General features: G+C 44.0%; 1 protein-coding gene across 7 annotated transcripts in view; it reads left to right on the forward strand.

Annotated features, from left to right (window-relative positions):
* SLC8A2 (solute carrier family 8 member A2) overlaps window positions 1-26,927 on the forward strand; it is a 184,267-nt gene that overhangs the window by 128,413 nt on the left and 28,927 nt on the right. For 3 of the 7 annotated variants that reach the window (XM_030218040.1, XM_030218042.1, XM_030218039.1), the window contains exon 2: window positions 17,304-17,407. In XM_030218040.1, the coding sequence (XP_030073900.1) occupies window positions 17,304-17,407 (104 nt within the window). Of the gene's footprint in view, window positions 1-17,303; window positions 17,413-23,116; window positions 23,136-23,472; window positions 23,497-23,630; window positions 23,666-24,875; window positions 24,900-26,927 lie in introns of all 7 variants that reach the window. The other 4 variants (XM_030218037.1, XM_030218038.1, XM_030218041.1 and 1 more) reach the window with 4 other exon arrangements.

Below are 26,927 nucleotides of genomic sequence, written 5' to 3' on the forward strand. Positions count from 1 at the left end.
ACCGCTGGCGTTATGCCCAGAAATTCAACGATGGGTTACATCTGGGCTTTGGCATTGAACTTCTGGGTTTGTGGAGCTAGCTAAATCATAGCCGGTTAAATATGATATTCAGCATTTAACTGGCTATGGGGCACTGCATAAAGATAGGACTGAAGTTTATGTGGTTCTATTTATGCAGTTACCATGGCTGGTTAAGTGATGAATAGCAGCATTTAACCAGCCAAGTGCTTTCTCCATCCCCAGAATGCACCCAAAATTGTTAGTTTTGACATAGGCGCTAACTGGACATTTTCAGCAGTGCTAACCAGTTAAGGGCTGTTGAAAATGACTGGTTAGCCCTGAGCAAGTGATTTAATCGGCCAGGAACCATTTCTGGCTAGTTAAATCACTTTGAATATCGACCCAAACATTTTTATATTTGAGAATCAGAGACAAAAATTCCAACATCAGTGAGTCATCAGCTGAAGAGCCAGCACAGAACTAGAAATCTGGTTCATTCACTGTCCTCGGAGCACATGCGTACCTGTCACCACTGTATCCCAAGACTTCCTAGGACAATCAGAGAGGTGCAAGCCCCACTTTCCAGATTGCTTCCATTTTACTGAAGTTAGTTTCCCAAGGTAAGGAGGATTTCAGGCTTAGCTTGGGTTGGGTGTCTCTTGGTGGGGGGGGGGGGGGGGGGGGGGGGGGGGGGGGGGGGGGGGGGGGGGGAGGAGGGGAATGTTTAGCCCATTATTAAAACAATTTAAATCACCTGTCTAGAGCTAACTGAACATTTTTCAGTGGCACTTAACTGGATAGTGCCACTGAAAATGCTCAGTTAGTGCCTGAGTCAAAACTGGCTATTTAGGGGACATTCCAGAGGTGGAGTCAAAACAGCAACCAACAGGTCAGGGTAAGAAAACCCCCATGTGTAGTCCAAAAACCAGGATAAAAGAGTAGGGGTGAACCAAAGAATCTCATCAGTCGATCGTAAGGTGAAGTAACTTTATTCAGCACCAGATATGTATGTGACCCGACATGGGATCGTGTTTCGACGGATCTACTGTCTGCTTCAGGGGTCAAACACTTGTGATAGAAATCACTAAACGTGGGTGCAGAAGTAAAGAAGAGCATCTGGTATTAATATCGCTGCAGTGCAGTGTAAACACAACGGATGCTGTGGAGCCCGCCAAAAGTAAGAGGTGGATATGATAGAAGTCTACAAAATAATGAGCGGAGTAGAGCAGACAGATGTGAAGCGTTTGTTTACACTTTCAAACAATAATAGAACCAGGAGACACAAGATGAAGCTAGAATATGGTAGATTTAAAACGAATAGGGGAAAGGTTTTCTTTACTCAGCGTGTAGTTGGACTCTGGAACTCGTTGCCGGAGAATGTGGTGGCAGCGGCTGGCCTTACGGAGTTTAAGGGGGGTTTGGACAGATTCCTGAAGGAAAAGTCCATTGAACATTATTAATTTTTATTTTTTTTTTTGGGGGGGGGGGGGGGGGGGGGGGTTGCCAGGTTCTTGAAGCCTGGATTGGCCACTGTCAGAGACAGGATGCTGGGCTTGATGGACCCTTGGTCTTTTCCCAGCATGGCGGTGCATATGTGCTTATGAGTCAGAACTTGGCTAGTTAAGTACTAATATTCAACACTGGCTGAGGGAAGAGCATAAATACGACCATATAAAAAGTCTGTCCTATCCTTATAGCATCATTTAATTTTAAATTTGAAAAACAACTGTTTGTTGACTTGCTAGCCAAAGCTCAGTTCCTCCCATGACACTTGTTCAATTTGGCGAACCTATTTCTCCTGTTGATTGTTTTAAATATCTAGGGGTCCTAATGGACTCCAAACTGACATCCTCTGATCAGATCTCAACTGTCCTTAAGAGGGGTTTCTTCACTCTTCGGAGGACGTATTTTGGATTTTCCAGCATTACAAACATTGTTCCATGCTTTTGTTTTCTTCTCAGTTGGATTATTGCGACGTGGTGTATGCTACTCTTCCAATTTCCGCAGTAAAAAGTTTGCAAATGTTTCGAAATTCAGCAACTTGTTTACTTTGTAATGCAAGATGTTCTTTCTGACCAGGTCACTCCTTTGTTGTTGAAACTACATTGGTTGCCAAACCACTTAAGGATACAATTTAAGATTCTTACTCTGGCACATCAAGCGATTCATACTGGTTTACCTGATTACCTGGCATCACTATTTCTTACACTACAGAACGTTGTCTGCGCTTGCTCAGTGATCATAGACTTATCTTATCCAACCCTAGATAAGCATATTATGAAGCCACAAGAAAAAATGCTTTTTATTTCCTGGCCCCATTTTTGTGGAATAACCTTCTTTTGAATATAAGAGCTGAGCCTTTGTCAAAGAACCTTTAAGATAGCGCTGAAGACTTACTATTTTTCAACTATTTAGTGTGCTTCTGGGTTAGCGGATCAGTTGTTCCTGAAGAGAATGTAGTAGTTATGCAGCTATATTTTATCTTTTTTTGGTGTGATTGTTTTCTTTTCTATATATATTTTGGCATTCTTTTCCTTTTTCCATATGTTTTTAATTAGTTTGTGAATCGCTTTGATTTATTTGTTTAAAAAGGCAATTCATCGAGTACAAATAAACATAAGCGCATTTAACCGGTTATGTTTTCACCACCCCCATATACCCAGAAATTCAATGCGGAGACTGGACATGGCCTGGCATTGAATTTCCATGTATAATGCTGGTGAGGGTCAGTAAAATGCTGATCGCCACTGGCTGAACATCGGCCTTGTTCTGTCTAGCTTCTCCTAACATGTTCTTTCATATCCCAGTGCCTTTCAACTCCAGAACCTGACCTTTGACTCATCTTGAGCCAGTGGAGTAGGCACAGGCCCACTCAATCTTGGCTCAGGCCCACCCAGCTGCAGTGCCATACTGTTCTTTTCCACCCTTTGCTCCGCAGCATCCCGGCATCTGCACTCCGGTCTCTGAGCCACTTCCCTCCCTGGTGTCGGTACAGGTGTCCTCGGCACCTGCAGCGATTCAATCTCGCTGCTTGCACCAGCCCCAGCCCCACAGGCTTCCATCTGCTGCTTTCTGCCAGACAGACAACAGACAATAATGTCAGCGAGGGTGGGACATGGCAGATGGAAGCCTGCGGGGCCGGTGCAAGCAGCGAGAATGAATCGGGTCAGCACCACCTTAATTCTATATCCTGCACCACAACGTAGGTGCCAATTAGGTACAGAAACAGAAGTTAGGCACCTGAACGGGAGTAAACACGGCAATTAGGTACCTAGCTGCACTTAGACATTTTTCGATAAGTGAGCACCTGCAAAGGGGGCATGCACGAGGTCGGGGCATGAGTGGGTCACACACTACATATAGAATACTGCCTAGGCGCCAATATCTAGGTGCTAACATTTACACCTGCCTGGTACCAGCATAGATATATATAAATCTAAATACTCAGCTTCATAGGTAATGTATCAATATGTAAATACGAAGATCTAATATATCAGTAGCGTTTTAGCAGGATCGTCAAACCAGCGTGCCTGCTTCTATAATGGCTGATGATTGTATGAGCCAAGCATATTTAAGAGGCAGTACCGCAATCCTCATTGATCCCAATTTTTTATTTTTACTGAATTTCTCATTTTTCTTAAGTTTTCCATATTTATTATTATCTTTAAATTCCAGATTAATACTTAGCTTTCCAGCCTCAGTAAACAGTATACAATGGAGGCCCAATGTCACCGACATAGATCCATGTTTCCCAATATGCTGTTTCAAAGTAGTCTCCTGTAAGATAAATCAAAAAAGTAACCTTAAATTTCAATATTAGTCAGACTCAAATGCCTTGATGCTAGATCAAAATGTGGTTTTCTCAATATGGTCGCTCACTCTTTTAAAGGAAGCTTATATAGCTATGTCATCCGTAGTGTCCTTCAAACTTCCGGTCCGAAGTATATTCCGGTACCAGCATAGGGCATGAGCAGCCAATGAGGATGCAGTAGAGGTCCCTCCTGTGGACCTTCTGTTGGATGTAAACATAAAAATAAGATCGCTAGACAGGACCACCACTACCTTCTCACATTTGCATCACTTCAGAGAGATTACACTGTTAGAATTGTAATTACTCATTGTTACCCACTGGTATTTTTGTTGTGACATATATCTGCCTGTCTGTATATAAATTCTAGTAAAACAGCCTCCCCCTTCCCCACTAAGGGCCATCCTAGTGGTTTAGTGGCCCTGGGGTTTGGTCCGTCCAGGACTATCACTGCTATTACTGGACTGCGTGAGCTGGGACGGCTCTAGATCCAAATCCCAGTTCTGAATGAGCTGCAGTCCCAAAGGAGGAGCCTGTGCCCCCCCCATCGGAAACCCCCTCTCCTTGTTAACTCTTCTCCCTACAGTTCCAGAGATGCCCCAGGCTGGTTTCTCCATCCTGCTAAGTAACAGAACAGTACTGGGATCTGCTGATAATTGATTTCTCTGTGCTTAGTGTCTAGAGCAGGACTGTCTCTGTTGCCATGGTAACCTGGCGCACAAGTTTTTGCCTTAGAATAGCAAAGGTGGTGGGGGATGAGGAGAGGGAGGGTGTAAAGGGGCTCCCAGCTCTTTTCATTGACTCAGAGAGTGACAACATGGGAGCTCATAGGTTCCACCTGTGCCCTGGTAGATGTCTCAGTGCCACCATCTTCGAGCTCTAGAATGTGTCTCTCAAACTTTTAATATGATCTCATCTTAACTAGAGCTGTACCAAATAGCAGATTCGCATAGTTTACTATTGCGGCCAAATATAAACACGAATAATGGGCATTGAGCTTTAACATAAATAATAAAAGAAGCAATGTAAAATCAGAGATCCAGTAGGATGTAGCACAGTAGTGACCCAGATTATTCGTATTTGAATTTAAATCACTATTCGGCTGAGTACAAATAATGCATTTAGAGTCAAATTGAATCAATTACGGATATTCGGCACAGCCCTAATTTTAACTTAAGTTCTCAAGATTCCAAATGATGATGAAAAGAATAGCAGACCTCCACTCTCCTCTCTTCCCTTCTCTCATCACTTCCTCTTCCCTACATTTATCCTCAGCAGCAGTGCTGGTAACAGTAGCAGTTAACACAGGGCCCTGTGTATTATTGCTATGCTCAAGTTTCCAGTTTAAGAGCAAGCCCACATAGGATGAGATAGCAAAACCTTTTAGCATTCACTCACAATGTTGACTGCATTACTGGGCATAGGTCACATTGGAGTTCCAGAGGGAATGGAGTCACTCTAGGTCCTGGTTCTGCCAGGCCTGTCCCCAAGGGATGTTTTCAGAGCCACTCCAGATCCTGGTTCCGCTGGGCCTACCCCCAAGGGCTGTTTTCAGAGCCTTTCCAAGTCCCGGTTCTGCCAGACTGTTTTAACTGTGGGCATGTCATGTCTGTGGTCGTGACCCCTCTCAGGCTTACCTTATTTCTGGCGGTCAGCTTCTAAGCTGGCTTCTGTCTGGTCTTTCTGAGTTAGCTCTGTCTCTGTCTCTGTGTGCTGGCTGCTCCAGCATGGCTCTGATTTCTCCCCTATGCTGCACCTGTGTGTGTTAAGTCACTCTGTGCTTCAGTATGCTTTCTGCCTGTGTCTTGGTTTGTGCTCCCCTCACCCTCTGGTGGCCAAAACCGGTGGCTGCCATAGACTGTCTTGCTGTCCCTACCCGTTCCAGGCTTCAGCTCAGTCCGGTCCGGATCTTCCAGGCTGCCAGACTTGTTTTTCTTGTTTGTGCCTGCACAGCACCTGTAGCTGCCTTGTGATTGCTGCAGCTGAGTCTCAGCTGCTGCTGGGCTTATTAGTCATTTGGAAACTTCTGTGTTTGCCTTTGCATCGCCTAAGGCCCTGGTTTGTTGGTGTTTGTTGCACTTCTGCCCAGTCCAGTTTATAGTCTGTAATTCTTGTCTGATTCTAGTTTAGTCTTTGTGTAGCTTTGTGTTCTGTATTGCTTGTTTCCCAGTCTTGGTTCTTGTTTGTAGTTCGGTGTGTAGTTCTTAGGTGGTCTGTGTTTCTGGTTCAGTGGCTGCCTGGCAGCTTTCAGTTCTATCTCTTGTCTATCAGTGGTTGTTCCCTGTTTCAGTGGCTGCTTGCAGCTTTCAGTTCTGTCTCTTGTCTATCAGTGTTTGCTCCCTGTTTCAGTGGCTGCTTGCAGCTTTCAGGTCTGTCTCTTGTCTGTCTGAGAGTCCTAGTCTAGTATTCTGCCTAGCCCCCCTGTGTGTTCTAGACCCTGTGTGTATCTTGCTGGTACCCAGTTCCTGCCCTGTCCGGCAAGTCCTGCCAGCCACCTGCACCCAGGGGCTCAACTCCTGAGGAACAGTGGTCAAGTGCAGGTGAAGTCTAGCTGTCCCTGTCAGAGTTCTGTCTAATCCCTGTGTGGGGTGGTTTTGCCTGCCGCTGCTGCTCCTCGGCAGTGGCCCAAGGGCTCAAAAACCTAGTTCCTGCCCGGAAAACCTGACAGTCAAGAATGAACACTGAAAGGAGATAGTTCATGATATCCATTGAGATGTTGCTACAGTTTTATGAAGTCTTTTCTTCTTTTATAATAGATTTTTCATAATTAAGAACTTTCATATTCACTGTGTTGGTTTAGGATTATTTAATCTGTGTTCTGGAATAGATTAGATCCTGTTTTTGTGCTTTTCCTATTCCTGTAAACAGGTTAGCAGATAGCGGATAGCCAGTTATATTGGATGATATAACTGGCTATCTGCCAATTTTTAAACCACGTTTCACGGCTATATTTGGCCACGTGAAACTCTGGCATATCTTTGGCCAATGTAAAGATAACCAGCTAAGTCTGAATATTGATTTAGGGGCCCTTTTACTAAGACACATAAGCGTCTACGTGCGCCCAACTTGCACCAAAATGGAGTTACCGCCTGGCTACCGCATGGCTGTTGTGGTAATTTCATTTTTGGTGCACGTCCGACACGCGTGTCCAAAAAATAATAATGAGCTACGCGTGCCAAGTGGCATTTGATACGGGTAGGTCATTACCGCTGGGTTATCGCGTGAGACTTTACTGCTAGATCAATAGCTGGTGGTAAGGTGTCGGATACATGACAATTTTCATTTTGCCGCACGTCCATTTTTGTCAAAAAGTTTAAAAAGGCACTTTTTACAGGTGCGCTGAAAAATGATTCTGCGCACGCCCAAAACACGTGTCTACACTACCACAGGCCATTTTTCAGAGCGCCTTTGTAAAAGGGCTCCTTAGCCAGTTATCTTTATACCAGCTATAATAAACCGGATATTCTGGAAGTGGCTCGCCATTGAATATCCAGGATTAGCGCTGACTGTGGGAGTTAGCCGGTCTAACTCCTGTGGTCTGAATATCGGCCCCTAAGTTCTTTGCTGACGATGAGGCTTGACTCTGAGGCTTTCCTTCCAGTAAATACAAATTATGATACTTTAAGAAAATGAAACTACTAAAATCATTTACATACCGCATTGACCTTGTGGGTTCTAAGTGGTTTACAGATAATAAGAGACCAGCATAATTTATAGTTCATATCAACACAGCTAATAAATTAAAATATCATACAGTCTAAGTAGTTAGTAGAGGATCTTCTCAAACAACCATGCTTGAAGAGACTTTCAAAAATGCATGAGATCATCAGAGAAGCTAACAAATAATGGAAGATAGTTCCAAACTTTAACACCTATAAAACAGGAAAAGGATTGAAACATCCTTTTGTATCCACCTGTTTTGAAAGAAGGCAGATGCAAGACTAATCTATATCTCAATTTTACAACAGGTGCATAAGATGAAAAAAAAATTAGCAGCGATAGCATATTCCCTGGTGCAAGACCTTGAAGTATCTTAATCATAGTGCAAGCTTTAAAATAAATTCTGGCTTGAATTGGGAACCAATGTGCTCTGATCAACAGTGGGGGTAACCCTATCAAATTTCTTTCCTGTATAGACCTTATGAACTGACACATTCTGTAGAGTTTGCAATTTCTTCAGGATTAGCTGCGAACAGCCCGCAAAAAGCACATTACAGTAATCTGGTTGACCTAAGACTAAAGCTTGAACAGCTAGTCTAAAATGAAGGGGATCAAAACAGTGCCTAATCTTTCTTAATCTTTTTAAAGTAAAGAAAATCTTTTTAGTAAGTTGACCTACATGATTTTCAAAAGATAGATTTGTATCCAATGACACTCCCAGCAATTTTAATTCTATTTCAATTGGGAAACTAGTCTGATCTATGTTTACGGTCTGGCAGAGAACATTCTGTTGAAGATTAGCTGAGATGAAAAATTTTGTTTTTTCTAAATTCAATTTCAGCTTATGGGTGGTTACTCAGTCTTCAACTAATTTAACACAGAATTTAATTCTGGCATACATATTAGCAATGTATCTTCCCAAGGAATAAGTACAGTAATATCATCGGCATAAATACAGTTTTTCACTGTAGCTGCATCTAATGTTTTTCTTAGAGAGGACATTGCTATATTAAATACAATAGGTGACAAGGGAGAGACCCCTGGGGAACTCCAGAATCGGGGGCCCAGGGAGAGGAGAACTCATTCCTTATCCTAACCTGATATGTTCTCAGTATCAGAAATCCTCTAAACCAGTTCAGAAATGGACCTACAACACCAATCTCATCCAGCATCCACAACAATATCTCATGGTCAGTCACAACAAATGCTGCAGATGGATCGAACTGAATTTGCAACACGGTGGCCAAATTGGGCTGCCGAAATAGCAGGCCTGTCTTTGGTCGGTTTAAACTTAACCAACCAGCGCTGAATATTGGCTTGGCTGGTTAACTTTAAACTGGCCGTAATAAAGCAGATATTCAATACCAGTTACTGGAATTGGTCTGGCACTGAATATCCGATCTCACCGCCGACCGCAGGAGTTAGCTGGCCTGCCTCCCGCGGTGGGAATATCGGCCCCAATATGTATTCCACCACAAAATTATAGAAATCAAAGAATCAACAATATAGTGCAAATCTTTATTCACAAATATGATTGATTTTGCCAAAAAACCCCGCTATCTTTGGAGAAGATTGTGCCCCTTCAACTTCCCCTCCCCAAATGGTTGCCACTCAACACAGTAAACAGGTCAGCAACCAGTATAAGCCTGTTGTCACAATACATTCAACCATGCGCATGTCTTGCAAACCAGGCTCAGAGTCTCACAGAACATGTTACAGTCCTGAGCTTGAAATCTGGCCTGAGTCCTGCCGTGTGGTTATTAGATGAGTGTGGGCTAAGGTGGAAGGAAGGGTATTAAGTGAGTGATGCCCCTCACCTCTCTGTGGAGAACACAGCCTGCCCCATGCTGTCTCTCTGTAATGGAATTGCACACCAGTGGCCATCCACTCTAGCGATATATCTCATCTCTCAGAAAGCTTAATATGGAAGGAAAATATTAGAGCAGGGAAAGAGAAAGAAAATTAAACTTCAAATGAGAGCGTGTAGTGTTTGCAGATGAAATGTAAATGAAGGCCGTGAGGGCTCAGACAGATTGCCTTAGGCAGCGATCAAGCACCCAGCAGAGGACCATTTCTCAGCTGCTGATTTTGGCTTTCAGTTTTCTTTCCTTGTATCTTTTTATTGTCTAATTATATTACCAAGCATGCTCTCTAATATATTACCAAGCATGTTTAAGATCTCAACCCTTAAATTTATATTCAAAATTTCACTAAGCTCCTAAATTTAGGAACATAAAAAATGGGTGGCAACAGGGGCGGATTTAGGTTGGGGAAAAAATACAACTCGGGAGCTTGGCAATGAGTGGCAGGCCTAAATTTACAAGCATAACTTTTAAGCTCCTACATTAAGAAGAATTTTCAGCTGAAAACTTAGGGGCCCTTTTACTAAGCTGTTAGGTGTTAATGCGCACGTAATGAAGCTTAAAATGGCAGCCTGCAGTAACTGTCAAAGCCATGCACTAAAACATATTTTTATTTCTTTTTGAGACCTTGCCTCTCCTCTTACCCATCGATATTGGGTAAGACGCTTCCTCCAAAGTTAGCTGGGACAATCTCAGGGCACGCCTGGTTAAGCTGATCTAACCGTCGCCATCTTAGATCTCTATCCGCCAAGGTGTGGTTTATAGAATAGCACTTACGTCCAGGACTCACACCTGACTTTAGGAGTGGCCATTTGCACCAACTGAAATGTGGTGCAAATGTATGCGTCTAAATTGGGCGTGTATCCCACCTTATTCTATAATGCATGCAAATGCAAGGAATGCCCCCATTCCACGTGCTTAAATTTATGTACATAGTTCCAATTAAATCCAAGCAGTGCCAATAATTGCTTGTTAAGAAGCCAATTATTGGCTCTAATAAATCTTATTCAATTAGGGCCCCTTTTACCAAACTGCGGTAAAAGGGGGCCTGCGGTGGCATCAACACGTGGATTTGCCATTCACTCAGACCCCCTATTATTGCAGTAGGAAAAAGGTTGTTTTCAGCCAAAAAAAAAGAATAGCCCTGCGCTAATCACAGGGTTTGGTGCACAGTCATTTCCGGGGGTGGTGGGGGAGAGCTCTTACCACCACCTAATTAGGTGACGGTAAGGGCTCCCGTGCAAACCTGGCGGTAACTGGGCATCGCATGGCACTGCCTGATTACCACTGGGTAAACCCCAGTGCTACAAAAATAAAAAATATTTTTGTCATACTAGAAATGGAGCGTGCTGGGGGTGGGAACTAACGCCGATCTTCTTCAGAAGCCCAGCGGTATTCCTGATTTGGTGCACAGGAACAGGGCCGCCGAGAGACTGGGCCGGGCCCGGCCCCCACCGCTCCCCCCTCCACCTCCGTCCACCACCGGGCCGGGCCCCCTGCGCCTCTCACCTCCGTGTGAAAGCGCAGCAGGCAGCAGGGCAGCAGATCGCCTCCCTTTGGGCCTCCTTCCCTCCCTGTGTCCTGCCCTTGTATGACGTAACTTCCATGAGGGCGGGACGCAGGGAGGGAAGGATGCCTGAAGGGAGGCGATCTGCTGCCCTGCTGCCTGCAGTGCTTTCACACGGAGGTGAGAGGTGCTGTGATTTCAATGCAGGGGGCCCGGCCCGGTGGCAGACGGTCGACGATGGAGGGCGGGTGGGACTGCGGCGCCGAGCCCCCCTTGGAGGCCTGGGGAATTTTGTCCCCCCTGCCCCCCCTCTCGGCGGCTATGCACAGCAAAGCGACAGTACATGTACCACCACTTTGTAAAAGGGGCCCTTAAATTGCATGCACAAATTATGGCGACTTTTAGGTGGTAACTGGTTAGTGAATTGATACCATGAGAGCCCTTACTACCTACAAAATGGGTGGTGGTAAGTACTCACATGGTAATTTTTCAAAATAGTCACATACTAATGGCAACATTACCACATGATCAACCAATGAATAGACTTGTCCCAAAATAATATACAAAACTCCCAACTTCTTACACAGAAACATGACGGCAGATAAAGGCCATATGACCCATTCAGTCTGCCCATCCTCTGTAACCCCTAATTCTTCCTGTTCCTAAGCGATCCCACATGCTTATCCCATGACTTTTTAAATTCTGGAACAGTCCTCGACTCCACCACCTCCACCGGGAAGCCATTCCACGCCTCCATCACCCTTTCTGTGAAATAATACTTCCTTAGGTTACTCCTAAGCCTATTCCCTCTTAACTTTGTCATATGCCCCTTCATTCCAGAGCTCTCCTTCATTTGAAAAAGGCTCTCTTCCTGTACGTAAATGCCCTTGAGATATTTAAACGTTTCTATCATGTCTCCTCTCTCCCTCCTCTCTTCCAGCATATACATGTTGAGGTTCATAAGCCTGTCCCTATAATTTTTGCATTCAAGACCACTTACTAATTTCGTAGCCGCCCTCTGGACCGACTCCATCCTGTTTATATCTTTCCGTAGCATGATATTACTTTTTAATATCGTGCATAACTTTCCATTATGCATCAAATCAAAAAAATCTAATGTATGAATGATTCATAATCTTCATCCAATGATGATGATTGCAACAGCTAGAAAGTAGGGTACGTCTTATTATGTACTGGATCCCAACAGGCACCCGTTTGACAATATTCCTTCATCAGGGGATCACCATACTCAGTGACCTGAAAAAAAAAGATGAAGGTAATCACATTTAGGACTACAACGTGACTTACTCAATCAGAAATACTCTAGCAAACTGGGATTACTTGTGTCTGCTCGTGACTGATATTGCAAACGTCGCAAATCTAAAAAATGGTGCCCACATTATAAACAGGACACCAATGTAACAATGTCCAATCAGCCCACACGCTGTACGTTAAAGGGACAGAATCTGCATATATTTAATAACAGCAAGACCAATCAGAATGAGTGTTGAGACCACGGGATTCTAATGCTTGAAATCGATGAATCCATCGTTGTTCGCAATGCAGAAGTTTTTTTTATCCCTGTCTCCCCTGTGTCTCGTCTCACCAATATGGTCACTTGCAAAACACCAGAAGTCATCAAAACTGTGATTGTTGAAATACAGTGTTTTATCAATAGTGCCCCTGATTTTTTATTGCCAATACAGGAGCAATATTCATTCATTGTCAGATGAAGTTGTCTGCTTGTTTTCCCCATATAAATCTTATTGCAGCTGCATTTTAAAATATGCATTACATAGTTTGTTTTACAAGTAGTTGAATGCTGTAAAATACAGGATTTACCATCAACAGGATTGATAAAAGTCTGTGTTTCCAAAGTCATTGCACAGGCTCTACAATGACCACACTTCACAAGTCCTAATGATGTAACCTAATCTTAATTTTTCCTGTTTTCAGCAAAGTCCATGGACCTTATTATCTTGTATATCTTTGTTTACCTCTCCATGCTCAATTTACATATCCTCAAAACCCCACTACTACTATGTTTACTACAACTTGTAACATTCTCCTTCAAGACTTTGTAATTCTATTTGCTATGTAAGCCACATTGAACCCGCTATGTGTGGGAAAGCGCGGGGTACAAATGTAATTAATAATAATAATAATAATACTATCGTTTGTTATCTCTGTTGTTTTATATGATACCTATACGCTTAATAACCTACTATTACATTGTTCATTTATACTTTCTGAACTGTAGCTTACCCTACGGTTATGTGTAAGCCACATTGAGCCTACAACTAGTGGGAAAATGTGGGGTATAAATGTATTAAATAAATAAATAAATAAATAATAACAGTGTTTGCCAACATCATCAGGGGTCCTTTTACCAAGCTGCGGGAAAAAGGGTCCAGCGCTGGTAGGCACATATGGCCATGCGGTAAGAGAACTCTTACCGCATGGCTATGTAACGTTGAGGGGAATAATCGAATGGTGCCAGCGAAATACATGGCCGGCGATGTATTTTGGCTGCGCCGCAAACAGCTGGCCAGACCCGTATTTTCGAAAAAGATGGCCGGCCATCTTTTGTTTCGATAATATGGTTCCGGCCAGCCAAATGCATTGGATTTGGCCAGGGTTTGAGATGGCCGGCTTCGTTTTTTAGCGATAATGGAAAGTTATGTCGGCCATCTCAAATCCCGGCCAAATTCAAGGCATTTGGCCGTGGGAGGAACCAGCATTTTTAGTGCACTGGCCCCCCTGACATGCCAGGACACCAACCGGGCTCCCTAGGGGTCACTGTGGTGGACTTCAGAAAAGCTCCCACGTGCATAGCTCCCTTACTTGGGGAGCTGAGCCCCCCACCCCCCCCCCCCCCAAAACCCACTACCCACAAATGTACTGCACCCACTAAAACTGCTCCACGGAACTGCATACAGCCTCTAGGACTCATTGCTGCTGTATAACTTTGGCACACCAGTTCACACCTGAAGACTAATCTCTCTGAAAAAGTCCTTTCTTGAAATAACCACGTTTACTCACAGTTAACTGCAGATCAGAGGTTGTGCCCCACTGGCAAAGAGTCCTCTGGTACTAAGATTAGCAGTAGGTCAGAGCTGGCACAATGGTGTACAGTGCCCTCTTTCAGCACCATTCAAGGTAAGAACTACGTTCTCTGACGTGGGTAACACAGGAAAGGGATCTAAAACTGTCTTACAAAAATGGCCACTACTGCATGGACTACAATAGGAAACAAAACAGGGCACACTCTGACCCAGTAAGCAGGGGGAAAAGTAGAGCCTACCAACTACCAATACCTATACCTACCACAATGCATTGCTGATGTGACTCTGAAGTGCAAATAACAGAAAAGGTGCCACACTCACCCCAGAGCCACATCACAAGCAGGCAAAGGCTGTCGGAGGATAGAACACATTCTGCTGTCATGGAGGTGGGTACGGCATTTGAGGCTAGCATAGAGGCTGGCAAAAAAGTATTTGTAACCTGTTTTTTATGCTGGGAGGGGGTTGGTGACCACTGGGGGAATACGGGGAGGTCATCCCCAATTCCTTCCGGTGGTCATGTGGTCAGTTCAGCCACCTTTTTGAAGCTTGGACCTGAAAAAAAAGGGACCAAGTAAAAGCGGCCAAATGCTCTTCATCGCCGAGTTTTTTTTCCATTATGGGCTAAAGCCGGCCAGTTCGTAACTCCGCCCATGCCCGCCCATGTCCGCCTTCACGTCGCTGCCAACACGCCCCCTTGAACTTTCACCGGCTCTGTGACGGGAAAGCGGCGATGGTGTCAAAATAGCGATTTGTGTCGGAAGATGGCCGGTGATCACTTTCGAAAATGAGCTGGATAGTAACATAGTAACACAGTAACATAGTAGATGACGGCAGAAAAAGACCTGCACTGTCCATCCAGTCTGCCCAACAAGATAAACTCATATGTGCTACTTCTTGTGTATACCTTACCTTGATTTGTATTTGCCATTTTCAGGGCACAGACCATAGATGTCTTGCCCAGCACTAGCCCCGCCTCCCAAACACCAGCCCCGCCTCCCAATCTCGGCTAAGCTCCTGAGGATCCCTTCCTTCTGAACAGGATTCCTTTGTTTATCCCACGCATGCTTGAATTCTGCTACCGTTTCCATCTGACAGGGACTGTCATCCACTGAGGTGGCGATAAGGGCTCCCACTCTAACCTGGTGGTAACCAGGCAGCGCACGGTGATGCCCGAGTACTGCCGGGTTATCGCCGCGCAAGCAATTTCCGGGGGTTTTCTTTTTCCCCCAGAAATGGCCTGCGCTGGGGGGCGGGACTACTGCCGGCGGCTGCGTTGGGCTGGTGGTAGTGAGAAAGAGTGAGCGGTAAGCCCGCATTGGGTTTACCACTGCTCTGTAAAAGGGCTCCCCCTAGAGTGGTTTAAGCAAACAACACCTTCTCCTGCCTGCTTAACCCATGCTGCATATCAATGCCTCAGCTTTTTTTGAATATTGGGCCCTTTGATTTAAAAAAAAAAAAAGGTGCCCTTCTTTTCTTTTATCCTTTAGCATTTCTTTCTTCGTTTCCTCCCTTAGTTTTTGTCCCCCTTGATTTTATGGACTTTAATAATGGAACTATGATTATGAGTTTCCTTATATATTACTACTATTACTACAAATCATTTCTATAGCGCTACCAGTCGTAGGCAGCGCTTCACAATTGAACATGAAGAAAAGACAGTCCCTGCTCAAAAGAGCTTACAATCTAAATCAGGACAGACAGACAGGACAAATAAGGGTAGGACAGACAGATAGGACACATAGGGAAGAGGGACTATTGAAGAGAAGACAAGATAAGGTTATGAGCAGGTGACAAGTTAGGAATTAAAAGCAGCAACAAACAGGTAGGCCTTTAGCCCGGATTTGAAGGTGGCCAGGGATGGAGCTTGACGTAATGGCTCAGGAAGTCTATTCCAGGCATAAGGTGCGGTGAGATAAAAGGAACAGAGTATGTTTTTAGTTTTTTAATTCCTTTTTATCATTTTGTTTGATAAATTGTATACTTGGATTATGTTAATTGAAAATGCATAAATAAAAATTTTTTTTTTAAAAGGTGCTCTGTTTCTCTGGAGACAGTTCACCCTTTCCTTCTCATCTTACTTTCAGGATGAGATCCTGCACAATTTGTCTTCCTTATAAATGCCCAGTTGTTATCCATATAACTACTACTACTACTACTACTACTATTTAGCATTTCTACAGCGCTACAAAGCGTACACAGCGCTGCACAAACATAGAAGAAAGACAGTCCCTGCTCAAAGAGCTTACAATCTAATAGACAAAAATAAAGCAAGCAAATCAATTAATGTGTAGACGGTTTCTCTCAGGCTTTTCTTCCCACAGACACACAACATAGGAAAAAAAACTGCAGTGAATTGGCCCACAGCCTTTAGGTTGGACGGATCCCCTGTCTCCATATGCGTAAAATTTCATGCCTGCCTTCTGCCTTCCCCCTTACAGTTTTCAGATTGGAAGTGTTACCACCATGTGGGCAAAAATGCCCCCCTCTGATACAGTTCCTCACTTTCACTGTTGACAAATCGGATTTGGCTTCCAGATGATTCCATTCTCCAGGTCTGGCAGCTGAGGAACATTTTCTGTGTGTGGGTGATTCACTAAAATGAACATCTTCCCATACAAAAAGGCTTCTGCTTATTGTGACTTCTTTTTGTAACAGTGGCATTCACTAAATGCAGTTCATGCAAAGAAAGAAAGCTTGGTATTCCAAATTAAAGAGGGCAGATGAGATGTGTAGCGCTGTAACAATTGCCAACATAACTTTTGATGAACTGATTTATTGCATATCTTTAAAAACCCTTATAGAAGGTGTGGAAGGAGCAGTGCATTTTTTCTAGCGAAAAAGGTGCTGGTACTCAAATGCCAGGCCATCCTTCAGGGGTGGGGTGATCACTGAGGGACCCACCCCACAATAGCCAGGCCCCCTGAAACCAGTCACAGAATCTATGACACGGCAGAATTGGTGTGTAGAGCCTGAGCTCTTTCATTAAAACTTGGGGAATCATGGGTCAGTTTTAGCAGACAATGAAAAAGGTGCTGGTACTCAGTACCCCCAAGTACCCCCTCAAAGAAAGTCCTGGGAAGAGGGTAGAAGAGATGTCTTATGACCTAAGTTGCATGAGGCTACAACCTCTCATCAGTAGGGAACATTTCACCAACAACTAACGGCCTTATTCATTCAACAAGGACTTTTTCCTAATGTGTACTTACAGAAGAATCTTTATTGACTAAGGTTCTACCAGCTTAATTGTTCCTTTACTTTCCAATTTCTAAAGTCACAATTGTTGGCAGGTATGATAGAAGTCTGCGACTCCATGCGTTTTGCTGCTTCTTCTCTTCAAAGGACTGAGTAGCCTCATCTGACCATGTGTCCTCTCCTCTTTCTCTTCTCCTTCCATTGCTCAGGAAAACTTTGCAGGTGAAGATTATTGATGATGAGGAGTATGAGAAACAAGAGAACTTCTTTGTTATCTTGGAGAAACCGAGATGGATGAAGCGTGGAATTTCAGGTGGGGCGCTTTCTTCTTCTTCTTCTTTTTTAAAGTATATATGTGTGTATGTAAGTGGGGGGGGGGGGGGGGGGGGGGGGGAGGGGGAAGGGGGAAGGGAAGGAATATTAGCAAGTTTGGCAGTTAGATCATCAGATGGCTCTTTGTTGCTTAGACAGTTTTGTCACACACGTAGATCAGGTTTTCAGTATATGCACTACAAATATGCATGAGATAGACTTACATATAATGGAGGTATTGCATGCAAATTTATCTTATGCATATTTATTATGGTTATCCTGAAAACCTGGCCTACTTGTGACACTGAAGGGCTGGAGCTGCCTATGCCTGGCCTTGCTTCTTAATCTGCCAGTACAGAGCATTCTGTGGGCTGTAGTTTTATTCTGTCAATGCTTCAGGATAATAGTAGTCAGGTATAGCTGCAGTAAACACTTAGGGGTCGATATTCAGAGTGATATAACTGTCCAGAAACAACTCCTAGAAGGTTAAATCGCTTCTTTGGGGCTAAGTGCTAATTTTCAGCAGCACATAATCAGAATAACCGGTTAGCGCCAAACTGAAAACTGACTATTTTGGGGGCATTCTGAGGGTGGTGGTAGCACTTGCCCAGTTAAGTGTATAAACAGGACTACACAAAGTGGAGTGGAGGAGTGGCCTAGTGGCTAGAGCCCTGGTCTTGACATCCGGAGGTGCCTGGTTCAAACCCCACTGCTGTTCCTTGTAATCCTAGGCAGATCACCTAACCCTTCATTGCCTCAGGTGCAGAATTAGATTGTGAGCTCTCCAGGGACAAGAAAATACCCAGTGTATTTGAACGCAACTCACCTTGAGCTACTACTGAAAAAGGTGTGAGCAAAACCCAAATAAATAAAAGTCAGTTCTTTCTTTATGCAATAACCCACTGCCAGTTAAATGCTCCGGAAACCCCAAAATTCAATGCTGGTGCCTGGCCCAGCGTATCCAACCTGGTGCCTGCCTTGTCTCGCTTTGACTGGCATTGAATTTCTGGGTTTAACACCAGCGGAGGTCATCAAAATACTGATGGCTGCTGGCTGAACATCAGGCCCTTAAAGGCAATCCTGTAACTGGTACAAAAGTGCAGAAGAAACTGTGCAAAAGCCCTGTGTGTGACTCTGTACTGTTAATACAGTGCAGAATTGCAAGGTGAAATACAGACATTAGTGTCTACGCTCCATTTCAGATAGCACCAGCATTTTTGTGCTTATTCTTTCTGTCCTGTGTAATCTTGGAGGAACATCTGTATACGTCAATTTGAAGACCCCTGAGGAAGGCCTTCTTGGCCGAAACATGGACCGTGTAGGGTCCCAATAAATCTATTTTGGTGCTCTTACTATCTGTGGTCTTCAGTCTGGTCCTTTTGGTTTCTTCCACCCTTCTTGTGGTTGCTTGTGTGCTTTGTGGGAGATTTGGACTCTCCTTTGGTTTGGCGTATAGATGGGACATGGGCAACTTATAAAACACTGTGAGTTGTGTGCATTACTTGCCACACGTAAGCATTACCCATTTAGAACTGTCATCAGCCTGGCATAACTGGGTGCATCTATGTGGGTTTATGCTTGTATTTATATAACTTAATGTGAGAGTTCAACCTTAGAGCGGTGTTTAAGAACAGACAGCATAGGTCCTAAACTTTGGAATGCACTGCCTGCTGAACTTGATGTGATCCAAAACTTAAATCAATTGAAGAAAGAATTGAAAACCTATTTTGTTCATCAGGCATTTGGACCAGATGAGCAATTACTCTGCCTATTGATAAGTTTCTACACCAGCTACAATGTTGCATTTTGATGCATTGAATTATCCCAGTGTACAAGCCATTGGAGAGGCCCCACTTGGAATATTGTGTTCAGTTTTGGAGGCCTTACCTTGCTAAGGATGTAAAAAGACTTGAAGCGGTTCAGAGAAAGGCGACGAAAATGTTATGGGGTTTACGTAGCAAGACGTACGAGGAGAGACTTGCTGACCTGAACATGTATACCCTGGAGGAAAGGAGAAACTGGGGTGACATGACACAGACGTTCTAATATTTGAAAGGTATTAATCCGCAAACAAACCTTTTCCAGAGACAAGAAGGTGGTAGAACTAGACATAAATTGAGGTTGATAGGGGGCTTACTCAGGAATAATGTCATGAAGTATTTCTTCACCGAGAGGGTAGTAGATATCTGGAATGTCCTTCCACGGAAAGTGATGGAGATGAAAACGATAACGGAATTCAAAAATGTGTGGGATAAACACAAAGGAATCCTGATTGGAAGGAATGGATTCAAAGAAGCTTAGTGGAGATTAGGTAGCAACACCGCTAATTGGGAACCAAAGCTAGTGCTTGGCAAGACTTCTAAGGTCTCTGCCCTGATTGTGGCTGAATAGATTTGGATGGGCTTCGACAACTTCAGAAATTTAGAACAGATTTCTATGGCCTATGTCCTGAAAATGGCAAGGACAAAGCAGGATCAGGTATATATGTGATACTTCATATCATAAACTCATTATATATGGTATCTTGTTGGGCAGACTGGATGGATCTTACAGGTCTTTATCTGCCACCATCTACTATGTTACTATGTTGAGTAATGAGTGTGTAATTTTTAGTCTAGCATACAATGTCTTTATATGATGTTTGTATTTTAATGTTGTTTTTATGCTTTGTATTTACTGTTTAATCCGCTTAGAATTTTAAAGATAATGCAGAATAGAAATACATTTTATTATTATTATTAAATGGGAATTGAGATGTCCATCTCACTTTCTGCTAATATTTTAGAACAGGATCTCCTGCCATAGAGCCTGTTCTAAAACATATCGAAGAATGAATGTTTATGTGCTGATTATCAGGCTTATTTTTGAAAGAGAAGGGCACCCATCTTCTGACACAAATCGGGAGATGGGCGTCCTTCTCTCAGGGTTGCCCAAATCGGCATAATGGAAAGCCGAATTTGGGCATCCTCAACTGCTTCCCGTCGCGGGGATGACCAAAGTTCACGGGGGCCTGTCGGCACCGTAGCGAAGGCGGGACTGGGGCATGATTAAGAGATGGGCGTCCTCGGCTGATAATGGAAAAAAGAAGGGCGTCCCTGACGAGCACTTGGCCGACTTTACTTGGTCCATTTTTTCTTGCGATCAAGCTGTGAAAAGGTGCCCGAACTGACCAGATGACCACCGGAGGGTATCAGGGATGACCTCCCCTTACTCCCCCAGTGGTCACCAACCCCCTCCCACCCTAAAAAAAACAAAACAAAAAAAATTTCACAGCCTCTATGCCACCCTCAAATGTCATACCCAGCTCCATGACAACAGTATGCAGGTCCCTGGAGCAGTTTTAGTGGGTGCACTGCACTTCAGGCAGGTGGACCCAGGCCCATCCCCCCTACCTGTTACACTTGTGGTGGTAAATGTGAACCCTCCAAAACCCACTGTACCCACATGTAGGTGCCCCCCTTCACCCCTTAGGGCTATGGTAGTGGTGTACAGTTGTCGAAAGATGGGCATCCTTCTCTTTTGAAAATGAGCCCAATAATGTAGTAACAGCAGTTAGCATATCTGGGTTTAAAAAAGGTTTGGACAAGTTCCTGGAGGAAAAGTCCATAGTGCTATTGAGACAGACATGGGGAAGCTACTGCTTGCCCTGGGATTGCTAGCATGAAATATTGTCACTATTTGCCTGGTACTTGTGACCTGGATTGGCCACTGTTGGAAACAGGAAAGTGGGCCAGATGGACCATTGATTTGACCCAGTATGGCTATTCTTATGTTCTTCTGTTTGCATTACATTTGGTGACTGGAGGAGATTATGTTTGAAGCTGATCTGGAACTATAACATGTCCTGACTGTACATATCAGTTTGTGTACTGAACTGTTTTCCAAGTTGTTGTTAAGTAAAGCCAGTTGAAGCTTAACTCAATGACTGCTAGCTGATTTTTTTGAATGAGAGTGGACTTGAGAGTGCCCCAAAAAAGATTACTCTTCAGCTTACTGGGATTTAGCTCGGCCTGCGCCCAGCTCATCTGAAGTACAATTTGTTTTATGACCCTTAGTCCCGGGTACCTGGCCCAGGGAACTTAGCTGGCGGCCCTGACTGAGAGATAAGCCAGGAGATACATATCTTTATAAAATAGCAGCTAAATAGGAGCCTGCTTGGCCTCTTAACCTAGATGCCCTCTTTCTAATCTCTCAACCTAGATGATCTGGGCAGGCCTGTACTGAAGAAGTGTTACCCACAACCTTCCTTTGACAGCTATGTGCACCCCCCCCCCCCCCCTTCTTATCCCTGTCTCCTTTGATAGACTCAAAATAGTGGGAGCTCATCTACTGACCGAAGACAACGAGTCACTGTCTGTGCAGGACGAAAAGCCTCAAGACGCACACTGGCGTTAGAAACACTCGGAACAGGGCTGCTTCATCATTGGCTAGAAAAAACCTCCTATAGTGCAATTTGACAGCAAAAATGCCATTTACAAAACTACCTAAGCTCTAATGTATTTAAGGTATTTAGACTTAGCTTAGGTGTGTCTTCCTCGGTTCCTCTCTTCCAGAAAGACCGCGACCAACGGTGGCCAGACGTTTCGATGTCTGCTTCAGGGTCCAACGGTCCGAGGTTCTAGTGGAAGGAAACATAAAAATCAGCACTTGAAGGGATCCTTCAGCCACATACCCGTACATTCCTGTAGAGACCCGCTTGCATAGAGAGAACCAGTACGTCTGTTCATAGGGAAGACAACTTTAGAAAAATGGCGCCTCACCATTTAAAGGAGAAACGTCAGACGCTCTTCAATCATGGCAACCAATCAGCTGACAGACTTAAAGAGATAGTACTAAATAGACAGATATCGTCATAAAGACGAAGCAGCCACCCCGAGAAAAAATACGTTAACAAGGCAGTTGCCCTCCTTTGATAGACTGTCAGCTTTTTCCTGTGCACCGAATTTCCTTTGAACTACACCCACATCTGGCTTTTATTACTTTTCAGCTCAGCTCAATTCTAGTTAGCTCTGTCTCTTCTCAGAAAGAACTAATGTTGATTTGTGAGTAATTCCTCCATCAGGAATAGGCCTATCCTTCATGCCCTATTCCAGGCCGACATGGTGGAAAGTTCTAGTTTGGGTGGGGTGGGGGTCTTTTTTTGCCTCTTACTTGTAATTGCCCACTTCACTCAGCCTCTTCTGTTGCAGCCCTTTTACTCGTGTTTGTGGGTTTCTCCCTGGTCTCTGCTGCCATATTTGCACCTCTGTAGTGGAGTCAGGCAAAATGCTTGTGGCAGCCCATCCGTCACTGCTGATTTAGCGACCTATGACAAGCGCTCTCTTTGAGTACCTGGTAGTGGTTCTACCGTAGCTAGTGACCTTGAGGGTTGCTTATTTAAAAGAGCAAATGGATTATTTACTTTCCGCAGTTTGTGCCATGAATATTGATACAGGGCTATGTACCTGCATAGCCATGTCTGCTAAATGCTTTGCATAGAGCTGCTAAGTGGGAAATGCTGCTTTATTTGACTCTTTGGCTGCTCTATATGGCCTTTTATTTCAGTGGGGACAAGAGGGTTCTGGATTCAAAAAGGGCAGCTGCCTCATGCCCCCTCGTAAAAGCCCTGCCCAAATTACTGTAGGTCAGGACCAAAGCAGTTGCATGAAATTGATACTCTGCTTTCTCCTCAAAAGGTGCTTTGACTGCCAGATTACTCACGCCTAACTAGTATTCTATAACCCATGCCTGTAACTGCCCAACACACCCCTGACCTGCCCATGCCCCTCCCAGGTCCTCCTTGGAGTTCCATGAAATGCACAACGTATAGAATACTAAGGGCAGGTACTTGTATATCTGTCAAGGACTGCCAATTAGCACCAAAGAACAACAATTTTATAACAAATAATTGGTTGTTGATGTCAATTAGCATGTAATTAGTAAGTTATTTATTATTTATTGCATTTGTATCCCACCTTTTCCCACCTATTTGCAGGCTCAAAGTGGCTTACATAGTTTTGTAACACAATTATTCTTGGATGTCAGGTACAATTATTGTAGTACAGAGGTTAGTTAAGGGAGAAGTAGAGAGTAGAAGTGAGGCGTTATTAGGTATAGTGAACAGTAGGTTTTTCAGCAGTGGATTAGTAAGGTTCTAGGTTTTCATTGTATGCTTTGTCTATAACTTGTGTGTGCAAATTTGCATGCTAGTTGGACATTTGGGCATGCAACTTTTTGGAATTAAGGGGTTGATGTCTTGTCCCCTTTGGTTTCTGGAAGAGTCTTGTTGATCATGCTACTCCTTTGCTCCTGTTTTAGTAATCGGAATGGACGTCGATACTAAATGATTATATTATAGAATTTTTTAAAGAGGCATGTTTTCAGCTCTTTTCTAAATTGAGGATAGTTCGTGAAGCTTCTTGCGATCTTTGGTATTGAATTACACCATTTGCTGTACATTTCAACATGAAGAGACAGTCCCTGCTTGACAGAGCTTACAATCTAATTAGGACAAATAAGAGATAAGGGATTTACTAAGGTGAGAATGATAAAAATGGGTGCTGAACAAGTGAGTAAGGGTTAGGAGTAAAAGCAGCATCAAAACGGTGTGCTTGTAGCTAGATTTGGCCAGAGATGGAGCTTGACGTACCAGTTCAGGAAGTCTATTCCAGGCATATGGTGCAGCAAGATAAAAGGAACGGAGTCTGGAGTTAGCGGTGGAGGAGAAGGGTGCAGGTAACAGAGATTTACCCAGTGAACGGAGTTCCCGGGTAGGAGTGTAGGGAGAGAGAACAGTAGAAAGGTACTGAGGAGCAGCAGAGTGTGTGCACTTTTAAGTCAATAAGCGGGCAGTAGAGGTTCCTGCCCGCTTAAATCGCCTTGGGCTGCCTAACCGCTGATATTCAGCGTCATTTAATCAGTTAGCACTGCTGAATATTCGCAGTTACTTCCTCTGCTGAAACAGGCCAACTTCTGGGTGTTCTGGGGGCAGAGTTGGCACATATGTGGTTAAGGGCCAATATTCAACCCTTGACCTCATACGATAACCGCTTAAATTGACTACATAAATAGCTGTCCTATCTTTAAGAGGTTCAGCTTATGCGATCAAGGGCTGAATATTGCACTTAACCGCATCTCACCTGATATTTACAACCATTTAATTAGCCAGGAATGGCCCTTAACCAGCTACCCGGCAATATTCAGTGGGAGATAGCTGGTTATCTCCCGCTGAATATTGTCGGTTAGTGCTTAATTCAGCGCATCACCAGCTAAATTTGGTGGCTGGAATATCTTTGGCTGGTTTAAAATTAAGCGGCCAGTGCTGCATATTGGCTTGGCTGGATAACTTTAATCCGGCCAAAAACCACACTGATATTCAATGCCGGTCACCGGAAATGGCCCGGCATTGAATTTCCAGGCTCAGCGCTGACCGCAGGAGGCAGCCAGGGTACCTCTCACAGTGTGAATATCAGCCCCACAAGCTTTACCAGCCAACATACAATCAGATATTCAGTGTCAGCTCCTGGACATGGCCCAATACTGAATATCCAGGAATACAGCCGGCAGCAGACATAAAAACACTGATCGCCAGCAGCTGAGTATAGGCCGGAACATTTTTAAGGTGCTCTAACAAAGGCATATCCCTACCTTGGGAGATCTGTGTGCTCAAATAGGAAATGCAAAAGCTGAGGCCTTTCTGGTGTCGACTCTGCCCACTGTAACTGGGTGACCTTTACCAGATTCTGTTTCTCACCGCCAGTCGTCCATCTTTTGGTGTTACATTTTCTATTTTCTGCCTTTTATCCACAATGCTGGGTTTAGTTTTTATCGCTCTTTCAAGCTTCATGGGGTAAAAATAAAAAAAAAGAAACTCAATTGAATTTATGATTCAGCCAGTGTTAGTGAAGAATGCTGTTCCTATCACTTTCCTCCCAGTGCTAACACAGGAGGAGGTTATAATAGGGCACCGGAGAAAGTGTTACTTTTGATCGGGTGGGCCATATTCCTGAGGGGAGGCAATGTGTTACTGCCGCCACTGACATAGTTTTCCTGATGTCGAAATCACACGTCAGTACATCAGTAAGAGGGAAGAGAAGGCGGTGTTTGTGTGTGTGGAAGCACAGAGAGGGTGAGAATCTATGCAAATACTCCCGTATCTAGTTAAGTCTGGGTCTCATTAACGTTTCATTAAAACCCACTTCCTAGAATTTGTGTATGGTGGAAACTGTTAAATCTTAAGAAGGATCTTTTGTAACTGAGCAGGAGGAGGAGGGGGGTTAATTGTTAAGGTGTGTTTGCCCTCTTAACCTACCTTAAATGACCTCATAACTGGCGTGAACTTTGATGGCAGATGGGGAAGTAGGACCAACGCCAGGCAGATTTCTAAAGTTTGGGTATCGTAAATGACAACAAGAGATCCAGGATCGAGTCTGGAATGGGCTTTCACAGGAACTCCAGTAGTTGGGAAGTAGGACTGGTATTGTGCAGACTTCTACAGTTTGTGCCTCAAAATTTTCAGGAAGAGACAGAGATAAAGTATATCAGCATTTCATCAGGAAGAAGTGACAGCTGTGCAGAGTGCCACATTCAATTCTGGCCACTTTGATGGGCAAACTGGATGGACCAGGTCCTCATCTGCCGACATTTATTTTGTTACTGTGTTAATGTGCATTATATTACTGTAAAGCAAAATAAAATTAGTTACTGTGGAATACATAATAATGAGATGCACGGCATGCAAAACACCTCATTATTATGTAAATCAGACAGCTGGAAAAATAATATCAGCTAAAAGCTGATGTTATTGTTACTGTCCAGGAGCATCGAGCTGCTAACCTCTGGCCTGATGCTCCCAGGCTGCATCTGAAAGGGGCTGGGTATTAAGAGATGTGTTTCTCCCTTTCCCCATGAGCCCCTCCATCATAAGTCCCCTCCCTCAAAGATCCCCTCATCACAAATCCCTCCCCCCTTTCCTCCAAGCCTACTGTAAACATTCATGGCATCTAGTGGTACCGGGGTAGCAGCAATCCCCAGTCACTCCTGCTGCTGCTGGCACTGGGCTCACAATGGTACCGGTGACCCCTAGCAGTAGTCTGGTGGTACTACCACTATGAGTCAAGCTACATTTATTTTGCTAAAGTTCACCTGCCCCTCTGTCTGTCACCTGCCTCTATATTTGTCTTTAATGATCAGCTCCCCTTACCCTTTGCAAGAATTCAGATTCTTACTCAGGACATTAAAACCCCTCCAGTAATATGTGACGTGACCTATCAGAATCATTATTTGTACATATAATTTAGTCCCAGATCTGTACTCCATTTTCACTGCCACCACACAAACATTTCACACTTGACTTCAAATGAATATTTAATTATCTAATTCAGGGATCTGTGGGTCTGGTCTGCTCACCGACTTTGTGATTGATTATGAATCTCCTCAGAGTCTTCATAGTTAGGCAAAATGTTGCCACTGCATATTACACCTTCTGAACCCCCAAAAGAGACTGGGGCTGATACTCAGACTGCGGGAGGGAGCCCGGCTAA

Source organism: Microcaecilia unicolor, chromosome 11, assembly GCF_901765095.1.
Source record: "Microcaecilia unicolor chromosome 11, aMicUni1.1, whole genome shotgun sequence".
In the NCBI taxonomy this organism is placed as follows: Eukaryota; Metazoa; Chordata; class Amphibia; order Gymnophiona; family Siphonopidae; genus Microcaecilia; species Microcaecilia unicolor.